The sequence below is a fragment of the Crinia signifera genome, chromosome 4, assembly GCF_055691185.1.
Source record: "Crinia signifera chromosome 4, ASM5569118v1, whole genome shotgun sequence".
Taxonomy (NCBI): domain Eukaryota; kingdom Metazoa; phylum Chordata; class Amphibia; order Anura; family Myobatrachidae; genus Crinia; species Crinia signifera.
The window spans coordinates 32,766,806-32,784,766 of record NC_139220.1 but is presented as its reverse complement, the minus strand read 5'-3'; the positions used below and the strand labels follow the sequence as shown (position 1 = coordinate 32,784,766).

The 17,961-nt window shown below is 48.3% G+C and overlaps 1 protein-coding gene across 1 annotated transcript in view; it reads right to left on the bottom strand.

Moving 5' to 3' along the window:
• The window catches only part of LOC146073921 (START domain-containing protein 10-like), a 36,277-nt gene extending 18,757 nt beyond the window's left edge, over nucleotides 1-17,520 (bottom strand). The window contains exon 1 of the mRNA XM_083181501.1: nucleotides 16,748-17,520. Coding sequence (XP_083037627.1) covers nucleotides 16,748-16,897 — 150 coding nt within the window. The 5' untranslated portion in view covers nucleotides 16,898-17,520. The remainder of the gene's footprint in view (nucleotides 1-16,747) is intronic.
• Between the last annotated feature and the right edge of the window lie 441 nt (nucleotides 17,521-17,961).

Below are 17,961 nucleotides of genomic sequence, written 5' to 3'. Positions count from 1 at the left end.
CCTTCTGACCCTGTCAACCATAGGCCGGTGGACCCATTTTGTGTGTCAACCTAATGTATTTCGACTTTTATACTGTCGACTTAGCGACCAAAATCATTGGTCATTACCCTGAATTTGCCAGCGCCGTAGACAATTACTATTCCACTTACTTTATACCAATACAAAAGGCACCAAAGCCACTGGCGTAACTAAGCCACCGCAGCCCCCGCCATGGCGGGGAGGCGCAGAGTAACTATGGGCGCCTGGGGGGCTGCGGGGCTATAGTTACATGCTGCGCTGCTGCCCGGCCGCATCTGCGGTCACTGCCCGTCACTCGCTCCCGGCGCCGGCTCCTGCTGATAATGAAAAGTGACACTTAGAAAATGGCTGCCCCCGTATTGCAGACAGTTTTGGCAGCCATTTTCTAAGAGTCACTTTTCATTATCAGCAGGAGCCGGCGCCGGGAGCGAGTGACGGGACAGTGACGCAGATGCGGCCGGGCAGCAGCGCAGCGGTGACTGAGGGAGACAGTGACCGGCAGGTATGAGAATGGGGGGGGGGGGCGCCGAAAAAATTTGGCGGGGGGGGCGCAAAATATATAGTTACGCCACTGACCAAAGCGTTGTAAAGATTTTTAATTAGAGAGCTCCTTCCCAAAATGTTTAACTCACTTATCAGAGTTATGCATTGTAACATTACCAAAACTGCTCCAGGTTCCGGATGCAGACTCTGCCAGCTTGGAGGTTTAATCGTTGCTCGGGGGGCAACAAGCTTGGAAATAACTCAGGAAAGGAAGCCTTACGGAAATGTCTCTAAACACCATTGTCATTTGCCATTCTTCATTATATTTCAAGAAAATGGGAACTGGATAACACATTACAGTATATAAAATAAAGTTTACAAGATAAATTGTACTTCTGACAGGTCTGGATTTAGAACAATACACGACTTTAATCGCTGTAAGAGGTTATGTAGCAGAGATTTACAGCAGGAGTAACTAGCTAATCCCATCAGGAATTGGAGCAGCTTTTTCATTATTACACTGTAGTCTTAAGGGCAGTGCTATTTTTCAGCAGGAACCAGCAGGAACTCAGTTCCTGAACCTCTTATCATATATGACATCATCAGGAACTGGGTTCCTGGACCTGTTCTGGACCAAAATGTCCATAAGTTTTTTTTTTAAGTCCCCTGTGAGTTGCCTTAGCTTCTAAATACAATATATACATCTCTCTCTATGGGCGGGATGTACTAAAGGGTAAATGCGCCCCGTTTTCGCAGAGGGTGGCGATACCCTATAGAAGCCTATGGGCTTCTATCGCCGTCCGACGTCCGCGCGCCCCCCCCCCTCCCGTCCTCCTGATCTCCTCCTCCCCCAGCAGGTGTCACAGCCGGGAGGACATCCGGCTGCAGGGGGAGGACGAGACGCAGGGGGACGGTGGCAGCCACCGGGATGTGACGGAGACCCCCACAGACCACATCACAGGTATCGCGGGGGTCTCCGTCACCGCAACCCGAAGCTAGCCGCATATGTTAGTGGCGGCTGGCAGGCGAAGGGCGGCAATGTATATTAATACATCCCGCCCTATTTATTTTTTCATCGACCCACCCCCAAGGGTATATTCAATGCTCTTTAGCGAGCTGTGTCGGCGAGCGGTGCCGATTGCTCGCCATCACAGCTCATGGGTCAGTAGTCAACTGACCCCTCTCTGCACCCGCCGTATCTATCTTGCTGGGTTTTTACAGCGAGGTGGAAACGGCATGTGCGGGTGGCTCGTGGCTAAATGCAGCGCAATCCTCACCGTTGAGGTGAATCCTCCCAGTCCTCTGACAGTGAGGATTTCCCTGGTACATTGAATAGGGTGAGCGGCCGGCGCGGGGGTTAAATAGCCGGGATGGATTGTTTCCAGCGATCCTTACTGTAAACAAGCCATCCTCGCCATAACACCCCCTTCATCGGCCGCATTGAATACACCCCTTTGTGTTCCACATAATATCTGTATAAGTTTTCGGAATAATTCAAAACAGCTGGGAGTGGGCTACAGTTGCAGCTGAAGAACTAGTGGTTGCTGCAGGTCATGGAGCTGCCCTGTTCTTTCAGCATGCATTGGAGCCTTGCCTTAACTGTAAGATTGGTACATGTTAAAGGACAGATTGGTCTGGTCGACGGAATCAGATGACATATCACTTATTTTTGAGCATATCGGGCACTGCACAAAATGAACATGCCCACGGTCGCTAGTGACGTGTCAGGTTTGATGCGCTGCACATCAAACCTGGTGATTTTGCTAGCATCCTAATCCATGCTAATGAAGGACAGAACAGCGATCGTTCCGTCCTTCATTAACATTGCTCAATGTGTACCCAGATTCCAATATGGCGGCCCATCCGGTACACATCGATTCAGTGTGTACCCAACTTAAGTGTGCTGCAATTACCTGACGCTCCTTCCCGCAACTCCAACCTTTCAGCAAGCTCCTCTTTCATCTATACATGCTCAATCCCTCCTCGCAGCATCCGTAAGTGTGTATGCACTTGTCAATGTCAGCATCCTGCCGGGTCCCCACCACCACCACCACCAATTTCAGCATCGTCGGAGATTGTGTCATGTGTATGTTTCTCTCTTGGAGAGAGAAAGTGGAGAAACCAGAGGTGTAACTCTGGGAGGCAACAAAGTCATTTGCCACCAGGCTCCTGCTCCCAAGGGGGCACCTCTCCTCCCCTGCTAGTTTGAATCAGCTCATTGAAAGCCGTCGATATCGCTTCTGTGGCTGACTCCTCCTACTAGCAGGACCATAGATTGCGCACGTTTTATTTTAAACATAATAACCAGCGTATCTGCTTCTACACAGCCTAAAACATGGCAGTTAGTAGCGGATTAGCTGGTGCCTTATCCTTCACCAAGGGTTAGTACATCTGCCCCTTACCCACCAAAGAGGCATATTTTAAATAACGCAGGAAGCCATTATACTTTCAGAAGTCTCTGATTTAGTGATGCATGCCTTTAGTTTTGCAGTACAATTCCAGCATTAGTAACATGGGAAGATCAATAAAATAAAATACTCATAAGGAGTCTCCCACGTCTAAATGAGAGACTGAAACGAAACAGCTATTTTACTGCAGTAGATATTGGATGATTAAATATTGATTCATCACTAAACAGGCATTATCCCTATGGTTAAAGTCACTTCCGGCTGTTAGGGCGGGATGTATCAATATTCACTTTTCTGTAGTGAAGTGGACTCCGTTTTTTCGCGCTTTTTTCGCGTATGGTTTGCGATGCTTTCCGCGTTATTTATGATGATTTTCTGCACTTCTTTGGTCCGCGGTAATGCGGACCTCCCCCGAAATCTTTTCGCTTGTTTTTTTGTTTTTTTTTTCTTCACTGCGCATGCGCGATGACGTTTTTTTATTGTCATGCGCAGATGCGCTCAGGGGCTGGGCGGGCCTCACCCACCCTTATCCCATCTGTCACTAGTGCCTCACACCTAATAAGCCTCCTGCTTGCTCTGTGCCTCACACACACACCTCGCCCATGTGGTCAGACCGCCCTGCCCTACTTTGAATATGCCCTCGTATGCCACACTCCTCACCCACCTTTACCCTAATCCCATCTGGCACACAGCTCACTGCACAGTGCCTCACACCTCAATGGATCCTGGTGCCTCTTGTCCGAATAAAAAAAAAACCAGGACAACCATTACAAAACATTCACCTCCAGAAGAATTACCTTAGACTTTTTACCCTGACAGGACACAAGCAGTTCGCCAGCAATACAAGAGAAGCTGAGCGCTGCGAGTGTTAATACATCACACAGCGCTTCAGCTACAATACTGTCCAATGGGAGGATCTTTCGCGCTGGAAACTCCGCGATACTTCAACCCGGCGGAGTTTTTTCAACAACAGAAAACGAAAACTTTATTGATACATCAGGCGAACAAGTGACGAACGCGAAAACGGGATGTCAACGCCACGGTAAGCGTTGATACATCCCGCCCTTAATGAGTAATGTGTACTGTAATGGTTCTGCATTGTATAGACATAAAGAGATGAAGACATCTCTTGACCATGCTCGTTAGCCTAGACCAGCGATATAGAACCTTAGCACTCCAGCAGTTATTGAACTACACATCCCAACATGCCCTGCAGCAGAGATGTACTAAGCCTCGAAAAGTGATAAACTAGAGAGTGATAAACCAAAAACCAATCAGTGTGTAAGAGTAATATTTTAAACACAGCCTGTCACAGGTCAGTTAGGATCTGATTGGGTAGTTGCTGATCACTCTCCATTTTATCACTTTTCAAGCTTCGTACATCTCGACTTAAAACTGCTGCAGGGCATGCTGGGATGTGTAGTTCAATAACAGATGGAGTGCCAAGGTTAGCCATCACTGGCTTAGACCAATACTCAGTCACTGACTCCGTACAGACAACCCCCTCTACCAGATTGTTTGCATTGCAAAATCTCCACTGCCTGTGTAGATTTGAAATGCGTACGGAATGTAAGCAATGGACACGTGTTTTGGGTCCAGTGCCATAACTAGGGTCCATAGTCATAGTAACCCAGTGGGCGCAGGGTGGCCTGCCCCATTACACACACTTTTGGGTTGCAGGGAGCATGGAATGGCACCCTGCAGCCAGTAGTACCCATACAGCTTCCCAGACTACAGAGACTGCTGGAGTTTCCAGGTAACGGAAACCCCGCCCCTTTGTTTGAAATCCCAGGTAAAGAAGGCGGGGCCATCACAGGATGTCCGGAGCACTTGTTATTGTACTGTATAGGTCTATATAAACAGCACAAGTTTGGCAGTTACCTCTTACTCTATGATAGCGCTGACCAAGAGTCCCTTTTTCTGTTGGATTTATTTGAGTTTTTTGTAAAATCTTGGTCCCCATCAGAACGATGTGTACCCCAGCCAATGTCATGACCTTCCAAACGATATACCACCCATTCACACTTCAGAATGCAGTGGATCATTGCGCTCACATTAAAAATGCATGTCGTTGTTCCCTGGATCATCCTATTAGGAATGCAGCAGGGAATGACCCCCCGGGAGCACGTGAGGGCCCGTACACATTAGACCTGGGGTAGCCAACCCTAGTCCTCGAGACATGTTTTGCAGGTCTCCTCACAGAATCACCAGTGAGCTAATTAGCTCCATCTGTGTATCTTTTAAAATGTGTCAGTGATTAATGAGTGCAGCTGTGCAGCAGCTAGATTGTCTGGAAAATGTGAACTGTTGGTAGCTCTCGAGGGCTAGGGTTGGCTACCACTGCATTAGGCAATAGGGACGATATATCGTTCTTATTCGTATCAGAGTGAAATATTGTTTAATGTGTACAAGGGGTAACAGTGCATGTTTTCCCAAATGGGCAAGTACTAAATTATTCTCAGGGAACGGTGAGGGTTCCATGAGATGGGAAACACTACTAAAAATGGAAGGACCTTGCTTAATGCCACATCAAGTGAAGACAGCGTCACATGGCGGCTGGATCATACGGAGGATACAGGCGCTATAGAACCTTTAAGTAGGCTGAACTCCCAGCTTACAGTATGTTAACCGTATTATATTAACATGTATTTTGTAAACATATCCATAGATATCCAGACAATACAGTAGGTTAACACCAGTGGTGCCTCCAGATGAGAAGCTGCAGCACAGTTCAAAATTCGGTACTTGTTTCCTAGCACGGCGCCCATCGTATGCCATTGTGACACCCTGGAAACGCGGGTGTCCCTTCTACCTGCCCCACCTGGGGATGCCCCCATTTTCCCCAGGATTCTAACTGTGCAGTACCATGCAGGGGGGGCATTGTTGGAAGGGTTGCTAGGCAACCCAGCTTTGCACAGACAGCACACAGCGGGCCCCTAAAGGGTTAATTCGGTGGCTTACCCCAGGGCGCGAAGAGGAGTAGGAGGAGTCCAGTGAGGGCGCGAAACCAGGGCCGGTGGGGCTGAAGAGTGAGGAGTAAGCACAGGGCGTGTGACGTCAGCGGTGCGCGGAGGTGAAGGAGAGACCGGGTTGGAGCCAGCGTGTCAGCTGGAAAGCCTCCTGCAACGCGCGGCGCCAGGACAGGAGAGAGCGCGCCCGTGAAGAGGAGAAGTCGGGCGGTGACTGACAGCGCTTGAAGCAGGGGGAGGCGCAGAGAAGTGAGGGAGACACGCGAGTCTCCAGTGTCCCGACACCCGACCGCACGGCCCGGGAGAGAGACAGAGCGGGGCGCAGACTGTTCCACCGGAGGCTATGGTACAGCCTGGCCGGGGGACGGAAGCGCTGACCCGCAGCGCAGCAACCCAGAAGACTCGGCTTTCACCCCCTCCGGCGGCGGTGATTGACAGCGGGGACAGCCGGCAAAGAGACGCAGCAGGGCGAGTGCGGCGCGACTGAGTGTGGCAACGCTGCAACTGCAGCGCCCACACTAGCGTGCCCCCCTTCAGAGGACAGCCCCATCGCTACAGGCAGGAGCCTGCATCTTGCTCCAGCAGCCAGGTATCGCATCTGACCAGACCCCCCCAGGCACTACCAGCCACTGCCGTATAGTGTCCACCTGATGCCCCACCTTACCTGCTAATGTGTAGGACTCTCCTACAGTGCTCCATTCCCCCACAGTACGCAGGGGCCCCAGCTCAGTCCCCCTAGGCAGGGAGGAATTGTTCCCCTTTCTCCGTATCAGAGTGAAGCTGCTTTTACATATTAAAGACATCACTGAATCAGCACCTTATTTAAGGAGGACACTGCCATCTAGTGACCCAAGTTATATTACCGGAGTTAATTTCTCTTTTGTTCAGAGTGACAGTGTTAATCCTCTACCTCGGAATATCATTCAGGATCCTATCCTCAACAAGGGCGTATTTTGGACTGTGTTGTTGCGCATTGTTTTAAAGTCCTAGTAAATGTCTATGCCTGTTTGTACCTTGCCTGAATTGTGTTTCGTGCATGTTGTACGGGCAGGTTTAAGGGCCCGGGTCCACATAGGCTTGCTAGTGCTGTAGAGGGAGAGCACCACGTCCCCCCGCACTTAATTGACAGTGGCGGGATCTATGCTCCCACTCTCCAGGACATGGAACTGCCGTGTTGTATTCTAAAGTAAACTTACCATGGTAAAGTTAAGCGGTGTTTAAGAGAAGTATAGTTATCTAACCGTGTCGTTATATGTGCTAAGCTGTTGATTGTATACATCGGAGTGTTGGTACGTGTTGTTAATAAACACCCTTGAAGTGTACCCTCAGCCTGGTTATTTCCTCAACCGCATTGAGAAGAAAGAAGACGTCTATCCAGCTCCGACAACAAGGTAATACAGAGAATTACTGGCTGACCCTTCCGGTGTACCACATCTAACATTGGCGTCCACGAACAGGACCGGAAAATGTCGGAAGCCGGTACTCCAACACCATCACCCCGCAGACGTCTCCCCCCACCACCGGAAGACAAAGAACCGCCAAAGGCAGCGGCGGCACAGATCACGATGCCCTACTACTTCGGGGCCACGTGGCTCCTCACATTCTCAGGAGATACGCGGACGAAAGGCACAAGCACTTTTAAGGCATTCAAGGACCGCATGAATTCGACGTTCACCCTATACCAACTGAACGAACAGCAAAGCAAAGAAATATTGCTGGCGCAACTGAGAGGGTCCGCCCTGAGAGAAGTCAAATCATGGTCAGAAGGCGACAAGGAGACGGCGGACAAGATATTGAAAAAACTGGCAAAGATCTTCGATGCCAAAACTGTGTCAGTGCTGAAGAGCAGGTTATATGCCAGGAAGCAGAAACAGGGAGAATCACTGCGTGATTTCGCACTGGCATTACACGAGGCCATGAAGGCAGTACAAGCCGCAGACCCGAGAGAAGTACGACTAGCGGATGAAATGCTGATAGACCTCTTCGTAGAAGGGGCAAGAGAAGAGACCACCCGCGCCCAACTCCGAATGATAAAGCGGCAAGAACAAGGCTGCACATTCGAGGAACTCAAGGAATCGGCACTGCAAGTGCTGGAAAAAGTCCAGAATGAGGAGCCGGAAGAAGGCGCTACGGCGGAAGAAGAAGAGACTGAGGATCACTGGGAAGCCAGACGCCAGGGACCTGGTAGTGTAAAGAAGAGAACAGTACTTCAAGAGGCGCAATCGCCAGCAGGCCCAGACCCACTGTCCGCCATTAACAGCAAGCTCACAGAACTGGCCCTAAACATCGCCAGAATGGGACAAAGGCTGGAGCAGAGCGGGACAAAGGCTGGAGCAGAGCGAAGCCAGACATAATGAGTGGCGCCCGCGAAGGGAGAGAGGAAGCCGACCACGTTGGAGCACGGTCAGAGAATCGGGAGGAGGCTCAATCGATCAGTTTGATGAAGAGGGTATGCCGATATGCCAAAGATGCCAACAGAGCGGACATTTTGAAGGAAATTGTCATCAGAATACTTTAAACGAGGAGGCCCCGAGGAGGAGGACCGACCCTCGGGAAGAGACCCATTACTAGGTCCGCGGAAACAAAACTGGTGGCCCCGCTTCATACAAGATCCATCAATCAGTCCGCCAGAGCTCATGCAAAGTCAGACCACGGCGAAGAGACCACGTAACACTGAGGATCGACGAGTCAAAGCAAGAAGAGTGACCGGCCAGGTATCGTGGTTCAGTGTAGCACGTGGCTATGGCTTCATAAGGGCAGATAACAGGAAGACCGTATACGTGCACTACACCGGTATCCAGAAGACCCCTAGGAACAAATACTTCCGAAGCCTGGAAAAAGGAGAATGGGTCGAATTCGAAGTGACCAATGGAAAGAGAGGTGTCAAGGCAACCAACGTAACAGGCCCCGGCGGTGCTGCAGTAAGAGGCAGCAGATATGCAACTATCCACAGTCAGCATCGACGCTTCATGCACCAGCCATATGGTCAGCCCCACCTGAAGAGGAGAAGGTCGCAGGATGTTTGTGGTGAGATTGACCGACCCATCAGTAATCATTCCCGGCCTGACCAGATGCCACGATCACCAGAACCCATTAGGCCACCGCTTCAACCTAATTTCCCTGTGGGGACCCCAAAAGAAGCGGAGAAGGCCAAAGCCCAGTTGAAAGGAGTGAGGTCAGGAACCGAACACAGGTACCCCTCAAGAATGGTAGATACGGGTGACCAGACCGCAGCTCTACAGCAGACAGGTACCTGTACTGCCGAACGGAAGAGATGCCTCGAAGTGGTGGCCCACATGACCATGGCAAAGAAAATAGAGCCGTTGAAACCTGAAAGCCCAAAGGCAACTGTGCCACCGCCCAAACCAAAGGTCACTACGGAAATCACCAACACAGCTGAAAAGGCCGAAACCCGACCCATGGAAGAGAAAACTGGTACAGACCAGGAGTACACGACAATTACAGGAGAAGAATTCGTGTGCATGATACAACAGGCCATCAACAGGTCCAGAAAGAGTGGAAAAGGGACACCACGTGCTCATTGCAGACCGCATGCTGTGATCTAAGGTGCAGTTGGAAGAACCGCTTCGAAAGTTAGGAGGTCTGAGCGGTACACGAAAAGGGTGTTACCAGCCGATTTAGAATGTAAATATTTTACCGCAAATCCTTTGTAGATTGTATGTATGTAAATTTGTGTACAGTATTAAGATTGATGTGATATGTGATGCTCTACGTGGCCCAATTGAGAAAGGACATTACGAGCCTTGTATTTATGCTCGGGACTTATTCCAGGACTGTTGCCACACCTTAACTTGATGCCCGGGGACTGGCATCATTTGAGCAAGGGGACATGTGACACCCTGGAAACGCGGGTGTCCCTTCTACCTGCCCCACCTGGGGATGCCCCCATTTTCCCCAGGATTCTAACTGTGCAGTACCATGCAGGGGGGGCATTGTTGGAAGGGTTGCTAGGCAACCCAGCTTTGCACAGACAGCACACAGCGGGCCCCTAAAGGGTTAATTCGGTGGCTTACCCCAGGGCGCGAAGAGGAGTAGGAGGAGTCCAGTGAGGGCGCGAAACCAGGGCCGGTGGGGCTGAAGAGTGAGGAGTAAGCACAGGGCGTGTGACGTCAGCGGTGCGCGGAGGTGAAGGAGAGACCGGGTTGGAGCCAGCGTTGTCAGCTGGAAAGCCTCCTGCAACGCGCGGCGCCAGGACAGGAGAGAGCGCGCCCGTGAAGAGGAGAAGTCGGGCGGTGACTGACAGCGCTTGAAGCAGGGGGAGGCGCAGAGAAGTGAGGGAGACACGCGAGTCTCCAGTGTCCCGACACCCGACCGCACGGCCCGGGAGAGAGACAGAGCGGGGCGCAGACTGTTCCACCGGAGGCTATGGTACAGCCTGGCCGGGGGACGGAAGCGCTGACCCGCAGCGCAGCAACCCAGAAGACTCGGCTTTCACCCCCTCCGGCGGCGGTGATTGACAGCGGGGACAGCCGGCAAAGAGACGCAGCAGGGCGAGTGCGGCGCGACTGAGTGTGGCAACGCTGCAACTGCAGCGCCCACACTAGCGTGCCCCCCTGCAGAGGACAGCCCCATCGCTACAGGCAGGAGCCTGCATCTTGCTCCAGCAGCCAGGTATCGCATCTGACCAGACCCCCCCAGGCACTACCAGCCACTGCCGTATAGTGTCCACCTGATGCCCCACCTTACCTGCTAATGTGTAGGACTCTCCTACAGTGCTCCATTCCCCCACAGTACGCAGGGGCCCCAGCTCAGTCCCCCTAGGCAGGGAGGAATTGTTCCCCTTTCTCCGTATCAGAGTGAAGCTGCTTTTACATATTAAAGACATCACTGAATCAGCACCTTATTTAAGGAGGACACTGCCATCTAGTGACCCAAGTTATATTACCGGAGTTAATTTCTCTTTTGTTCAGAGTGACAGTGTTAATCCTCTACCTCGGAATATCATTCAGGATCCTATCCTCAACAAGGGCGTATTTTGGACTGTGTTGTTGCGCATTGTTTTAAAGTCCTAGTAAATGTCTATGCCTGTTTGTACCTTGCCTGAATTGTGTTTCGTGCATGTTGTACGGGCAGGTTTAAGGGCCCGGGTCCACATAGGCTTGCTAGTGCTGTAGAGGGAGAGCACCACGTCCCCCCGCACTTAATTGACAGTGGCGGGATCTATGCTCCCACTCTCCAGGACATGGAACTGCCGTGTTGTATTCTAAAGTAAACTTACCATGGTAAAGTTAAGCGGTGTTTAAGAGAAGTATAGTTATCTAACCGTGTCGTTATATGTGCTAAGCTGTTGATTGTATACATCGGAGTGTTGGTACGTGTTGTTAATAAACACCCTTGAAGTGTACCCTCAGCCTGGTTATTTCCTCAACCGCATTGAGAAGAAAGAAGACGTCTATCCAGCTCCGACAACAAGGTAATACAGAGAATTACTGGCTGACCCTTCCGGTGTACCACACCATCGCATACCACTAATTAAGGTATGCGATGGGACTCGATTTTCGGGTGTAAAGACCCGCACTGTAGAATTTTAATATCGCGTTGCATCGCATGCCATTACAATGGCATGCGATGCGATTTTTAATTGTACAGGCACCCTGATGGGTGATTACTATGTTAAATGCACCGCCATTGTTAACGCGACCCCCACCCGAAGCGTGGCGAGCGCAGCGGTACGCGTCCTTCGACCTTTTTATACCCCCACTATCCACGTCGGCGAGGAGTTGATTTTATATAGTGTGGTGAGCGCAGCGAGCCCCGTGAGGGGCCGCGGAATGCATGTAAAGTAATCCACGTCCCCTCACAGGGCTCGCTGCGCTCGCCACGCTTCAGGCTCGGTGGCTCGCTGCACTCACCACACTATATAAAATCAACTCCACGCCGACGTGGATAGTGGGGGTATGAAAAGGTCGGAGGACGCGTACCGCCGCCGCTCGCCACGCTTCGGGTTGGCGTTCATAGTGGGGGTGGCGTTAACAATGGGGGTGCATTTAACAAAGTAATCACCCATCAGGGTGCCTGTACAATTAAAGATCGGGTCTGATCAATGCGATCCGATGGCACAAGATGAAAATCGTGGGCGCCGTGCTAGGAAACAAGTACCCAAAATTCAAATAGAGAAGCCACACCCACTGCCAGTGAGTCAGTTTGGAATAGCAGTTGGTGGCAGTGAGTGTGGCTCCACTATTTGAAAAAGAGCAACACATTCATCCGGTGTTCTCACAGGTGGCTTCAGCTGCTATAGCGGCGTACATCACATCCTGGATCATTTAATAAAATAGATCAGAAACAAATGTACAGTAGGCTGCATAACTCATTACAGGTAATGGAATAATTACTTTAAAGTCTTGAAACTGAATCCTATAAACTCCAGACAGACCTAGAATTAGGTTACATATCAAGAGACCTAAATTAAAAAAATTAAAAACGTATTCAACAAATCTCAAAGTTGATCTAGAGTACATACCAGATACAAGTACACTCAAGTTCATAGAATGAACATAAATGCCCACAGCAGTGGCCCCATATACCCCCAATTTCTGTCATGTCTACTATTACGCTGTGAATATTAGCAATACTGCCTAACAGCACTGAGGTCATGGGTTCAATTTCCACCGCTGCCTTAATACCTCCCAACTTTGCTTACCTCCCATGCCGTGCAAAAGGTGAAAAAGGGGTTGGACAGAAGAAACAGGGCTGAGCCCCATGACCCTACATTTGCATAATTTTGGGGACGTGCCCAGCACTCCCAGAGCAGCCCCTGGCTCCCTTCCCCACACTGAATAGATGGCATGCACAAAGCCAAACAGAGCATTGATCATTGGCTTCCCCAACTATGTCCCCCCTGCCCCACAACGGGACACTGGCTCGTCCCATAATTGGTGTAGTTGGGTGGTATGCTGTGTGGAGTCTTTATATTCTCCCCATCCCTGCTAGAGTGCCCAGCTTCCTCCCAAATTCCAAAAATATACTGGTAGGTTAATTGCACCCAACAAAATGAACCCCAGCGAGTATGTGTATGTAAACATGTGGTAGGCAACATAGATTGTAAGCTCCACTGGTGCAAGTGGCCAAATATTCTCTGTAAAGGCGCTGCATATATATGTGTGCCCTATATAAAATAATTATTTTTTTACCCATATTTCTGCACTGACAATACCAACATCTCTGAAATGTCATAATGGGACGTTCCAGTGAGTTAGACGCAAGGCATACAAACAAACCCAAACTTTTTTGGCTTGGGGAGCAAATTTTATAGTTACGCCACTGATATACAGGAATATTAATATATTAAGAATCTTTTTCTGTAATCTGGAAGTTATTTCATTAATTGCAGATCCCAGGCAAATCTTGCCCCAAATTTGTCAACGGAGAACTTTAAAAGCAGTGTCACAACTTACTGATTGATAAAGTTTGCGAACAGCCTATATACACGACTTACAGGCAACGCACTGACACAGGCACTTCAGAACAGCGTTTGATCTCCCCAAAACTCCCTGAAAGCCAAACGTTTCATGTGTCACAGTTTCGGATGAAAGCCTTTTCACACAGCAAAAACGATATAGAATAAAAGAAGTTTGAGAAGATATGCACCGTACTCATTCTTCTTTAGGTCTTAAACTTAATGCTAGGAAATGAGCCAAAACAGAAACACAATATAAAAGATCGCAACGAATTTAGAAAATGACTCCATTTTCATGAAGTATTTATGGGGCTTAAGGATAATATTCCTTTTATAGTGTTTAAAATGTGATCACTGCCAGTTGTACGGTCTGACCACAAAACGTGATTGGGTGGAGCCAAAGGAAATGCTTATATGATGACGCAATAATCCAGAATGAGGCTTGGAACACGAAAGATTGCCCGGGTTCCGGGAGCTGCAAACCACATTTTGTGTGTTGTTTTTTTTAGATATTTTATACAATAATCACATACACCGATGAGTTTTTGTTTTTATTCTTTTGAGCATACAATTTTAAATACTGCACTATGGTGCTGAGCGAGGTGATGAAGTACAGATCGCTCAGCATATCGGGGAACACAAGCGATGCACCCGCAATGTGTGCTGTATACGGTGTTTTGCTAGGCTTACACTGCCCTGTGTGTGTGCCCCAGTATATTTGGGTGAGGTACAGATGGAGCGCCTCTGATCCTTGGCCGGGGCTCCATCTGACTGGGACGTGCGTGCGCCTCACACGCATCCCAGTTTCAGGATGGCGCTGCGGCAGCATCCTGCCCGTCTTGTCCTCAGGGAGACGGGCAGGGATAGGGACGACGGCAGGGTATCGAGGGGCACCATGGTTTGTCAGAGGTATATATATATATATATATATAGTTTCCGAGTAGCAGGCACTCTCTCCAATCAGGTTCTTGTGCCGGGGTGCCTTGTCAAGGCTGTAGCATACAATATATCCACATAGGACCGGCACTCGACGGACTTGAAATCAATGGCAATTACCCATACGTCAGCTGTGCAACACAGCCAATGCCGCTGTAGCTAAAGATACACCGGCTCATTATGCGCGCATGCGATCTGGCGTCCACCCGTACAGCCACGCTGGGAGCCGCAGGTGATTGACAGTGGGTGGGCATATGCAAATGTGCGCACCCATTTAAGCTGTCAGTCCTGACGGATCGGGCAGCGTGTATGGAGAAGATAGATCTACAGATATATCTTCTAGCATGTACCCAGCTTTACTATAAAACCTATATTTACACCATGGACTACAGCAGCAACGGGGCTGAAAGAGTTGATATATATGCGAATATGGGGCCTGCTCATAATCACTTAAGGGCCCGTTACAAATGCAGACACACTCGTTTCTGCATGCTTTAAGTAATGGGCCTATTCATTATTAATTTTTTGTGGTTCCCCTGCAAGAATAAATGGCAATCTTCAGATGACGCTTGTTCCAGGAGCCCCGCTGCTTCCTATGGGAAAGCGGTCCAGGGTTTGGGCCAGATTCTGAAAGCTTCAAAAGTGATAAACTGGAGAGTGATAAACAATCAGCTCCTACCTGCCATGTCACAGACTGTGTTTGAAAAAATGTCAGACAGGAGCTGATTGGCTGGCTGTTTATCACTCTCCAGTTTTGAAGCTTAGAGAATCTGGCCCATAGTGAGGAGGGATCTCTCTTTCTCCTCAGGCCACAAATGCACAGAAGCTGCACAGTTGTGTACCGCTGATACTAAAAGTGTCCATAGACTGTGCGCTAGGCACCATGCGTTTTGTACTAGATCGCATTGTATGCATTTTGTAAGGGATGCAATCTAGCACAAACGTATGTGCAGCAAATAAATGCATTCATATAAAGGATTATAAATGTAATCATTCAATCAATGACCCTCCAGCTCGTGTGGAACTAGACGACCCAGCATTACCTTCCATAGCTTTGTGATTAGTTCTTGATAAAATTGCGGCATTGCATGCTGACATGTGTAGCCGTATGCGCAATAGCTATTGCGGATCAGGGATATGGCCATTGCATCGTATTGATAACCATAATGTCTAAAACACAATGTTGACAGTTATTTTAACAGCTGCAGATCCAGAATGTTGACAAATTCACAGTGTCGACATGTGAAATGCTAACAGTCTCAGAATGCTGACAGCGAGGGCTAGGCTACCGGTGGAGAGATTAAGGTTAGGATTAAAGTTAGTTCTTGGGATTACTGGTGGAACTGGTCCAGGATCAGCCGGAACTCCCAGTCAGATGACCGCTGAAGCACCTGAACCCAAAAAAATCCACTTTTGGACCAATCAGATCCTGTCTGCCATGTTATAGGCTGTTAGCAGCCGATTGGTACTTTGGGGCAGATGTATTAAGCCTTAACAAGAGATAAATGCAAGGGTGATAAGGAGAGATCAACGTCCAGCCAATCAGCTCCTTACTGACGTTTTTCAAACACAGGCTGTAACATGGCAGTTAGCAGATGATTGGCTGGACATTTATCTCTCTTTATCACCCTTGCATTTATCTCTTGTTAAAGCTTAATACATCTTCCCCTTTATTTCAATCCACTTTATCTCTCCAAGGCTTAGTATACAGACCCCTTAATCAACGTCGACATGCTGTCATGACCACGTCAACATTTTCACGTTAACATTATGAATATCAACAATATATTCCCAGGGTGTCATTATTGTAAGGGTTCAAAGCTTCAGAACACCAATGTTTAAGGGCAGAACTGTTCCAACAACAGTTTTGTGACATCAGCATCTCTGTGTTCTCATCAGTGATGTCACCAACTATTTACTTCTAACATAGCGCAAATGTATAAAGATCTGCAGTAAAAATAACTTTACAGCCTTATCTAATAACTTGGCTCACAAAGACTCGCGCCTTGTAAAGAGATGGGTCTAGAACCGATGCTGCACAGTTTAATGCATTTATTCTTACGGTATAATATTAGGCAGTGAAGAAAGTGCTGAATAAGCAGGATTTCTTTTTCTCTCCCCAGCAACTTTTAGATTTATGGAAAAACCCATCCCCGGCAGCACAGGGAGTTTATATGGCTTGCTCTGCTGTAATGTGCTTTGTGATGTTAGGTAACCCATGAAAAGTGCCTGTAATGGTGAAGTTTAGAGTCCATTATTCCCACATCACAGCAGGAAGGGAATATTGATTACGGAGTTTAATTTAGGCCTCCAAACCTCAGCACTATGAAGTGCGCCTAGGTGTTTAAAATGAGGAATAATGCACCATAAAAAAACACAACACACACACCACAACAACCATATATACAGTAAAATAATACCATAAAAAAAAAAAAAACACCAACATAAAAAAAAATTGTGGTTAGGAGAAACAAGACGATAAAGTTCACAAATAAAGAGTCTAATTACTGTACCTTAAGTTTCTTTAAAGCTCTGCTATTATCTTGCTCATGGCTCCACACCGTCGTCCCCCCCTTATTATATTGGCACTGCCAGCCTTCCGGACTCTCACATTGCTCTCGGAACGAGTTAAAATCTGCATCGTCTGGTATATGCACCATCATCCCACACTATTCCAGAGCCCCCTGCACAGCTGTTCTCCAAATATTAGATTAAAGCTGATCTCTCAGCTCACTGCACATTAAAGTACTGCCTGTCTCTTGCATGCAGACTTGTACTCTCCCTGGATGCTGCAGTTTAGCACAGTGAAGCTTTGCAGGAGAATATCCTATATTTTCCCATGTCCGCCGTTTTCCTTAATGAATTTTTTTTTTATCTTTCGCTTAAGCGCCAACAGTCTTTTGCTTGTTTCCTTTATCCGTCTTGTGATAAATTTCCAAGGTTAATCTGAATATCTCCAAGGTTCAGCAATCCCAGGGAAAGAACAGCACTTATCCACCCTCGTATTCAAATAGGCTGCGCTGACTTGTCTCCAGTTTCCTATACATAAGCCCTGCTGCCCTGTATTATTTAGAAGGTGCTGTAACATCATACAGGTGTCTTGGATTCCTCACCCAGCCCATTACTTCCACTCCCTCCTATTTCTTATATGCATCCTCCCCTTTTCTGTCTCTCTCCCTGATCTCCATCTGTCTGTTGGAGCAGCCAGCTACTGATTCAGCTGATCACTAGCCAGCCTCATCAAGTTCATTAAACAGGCCTGCAAACATGCTGTACTGGGTCTGGTGGGTCTGGTGTGTGTGCTGCAAGGCTATTGCAGTGGGGGAGATGAGGAGATGTGTGCACTGCAGCAGTCTGACCACTTTATTGCTGCACTAAGATCTCTGCAGAGGATGGATCTAGAACCTGGAGAAAGTAAAAATGCAGCCAGAGATTATATTTAATGTACAGTAACTCAGTTAATGTTGCCGCAAGTACTCCATGATCTGTAAGAAAGGTCAATGCACTTTCTTTCCAGGATGGAGTAATACAGTAAACAAACTGACATTGTACACCGTAAGGTATATCATGCTGCCTTACTGCAGAGCACTGAATGTAATTGGGTTGTGTAATCTATATTTCAGAGTAATGGAGAATTATTTATACAGGGAGCAAAAATTTGAAACATACGTTTTGGATATAACTAAATACGTAACAAAAACTATATGTATAAAACAAAACAATGGTT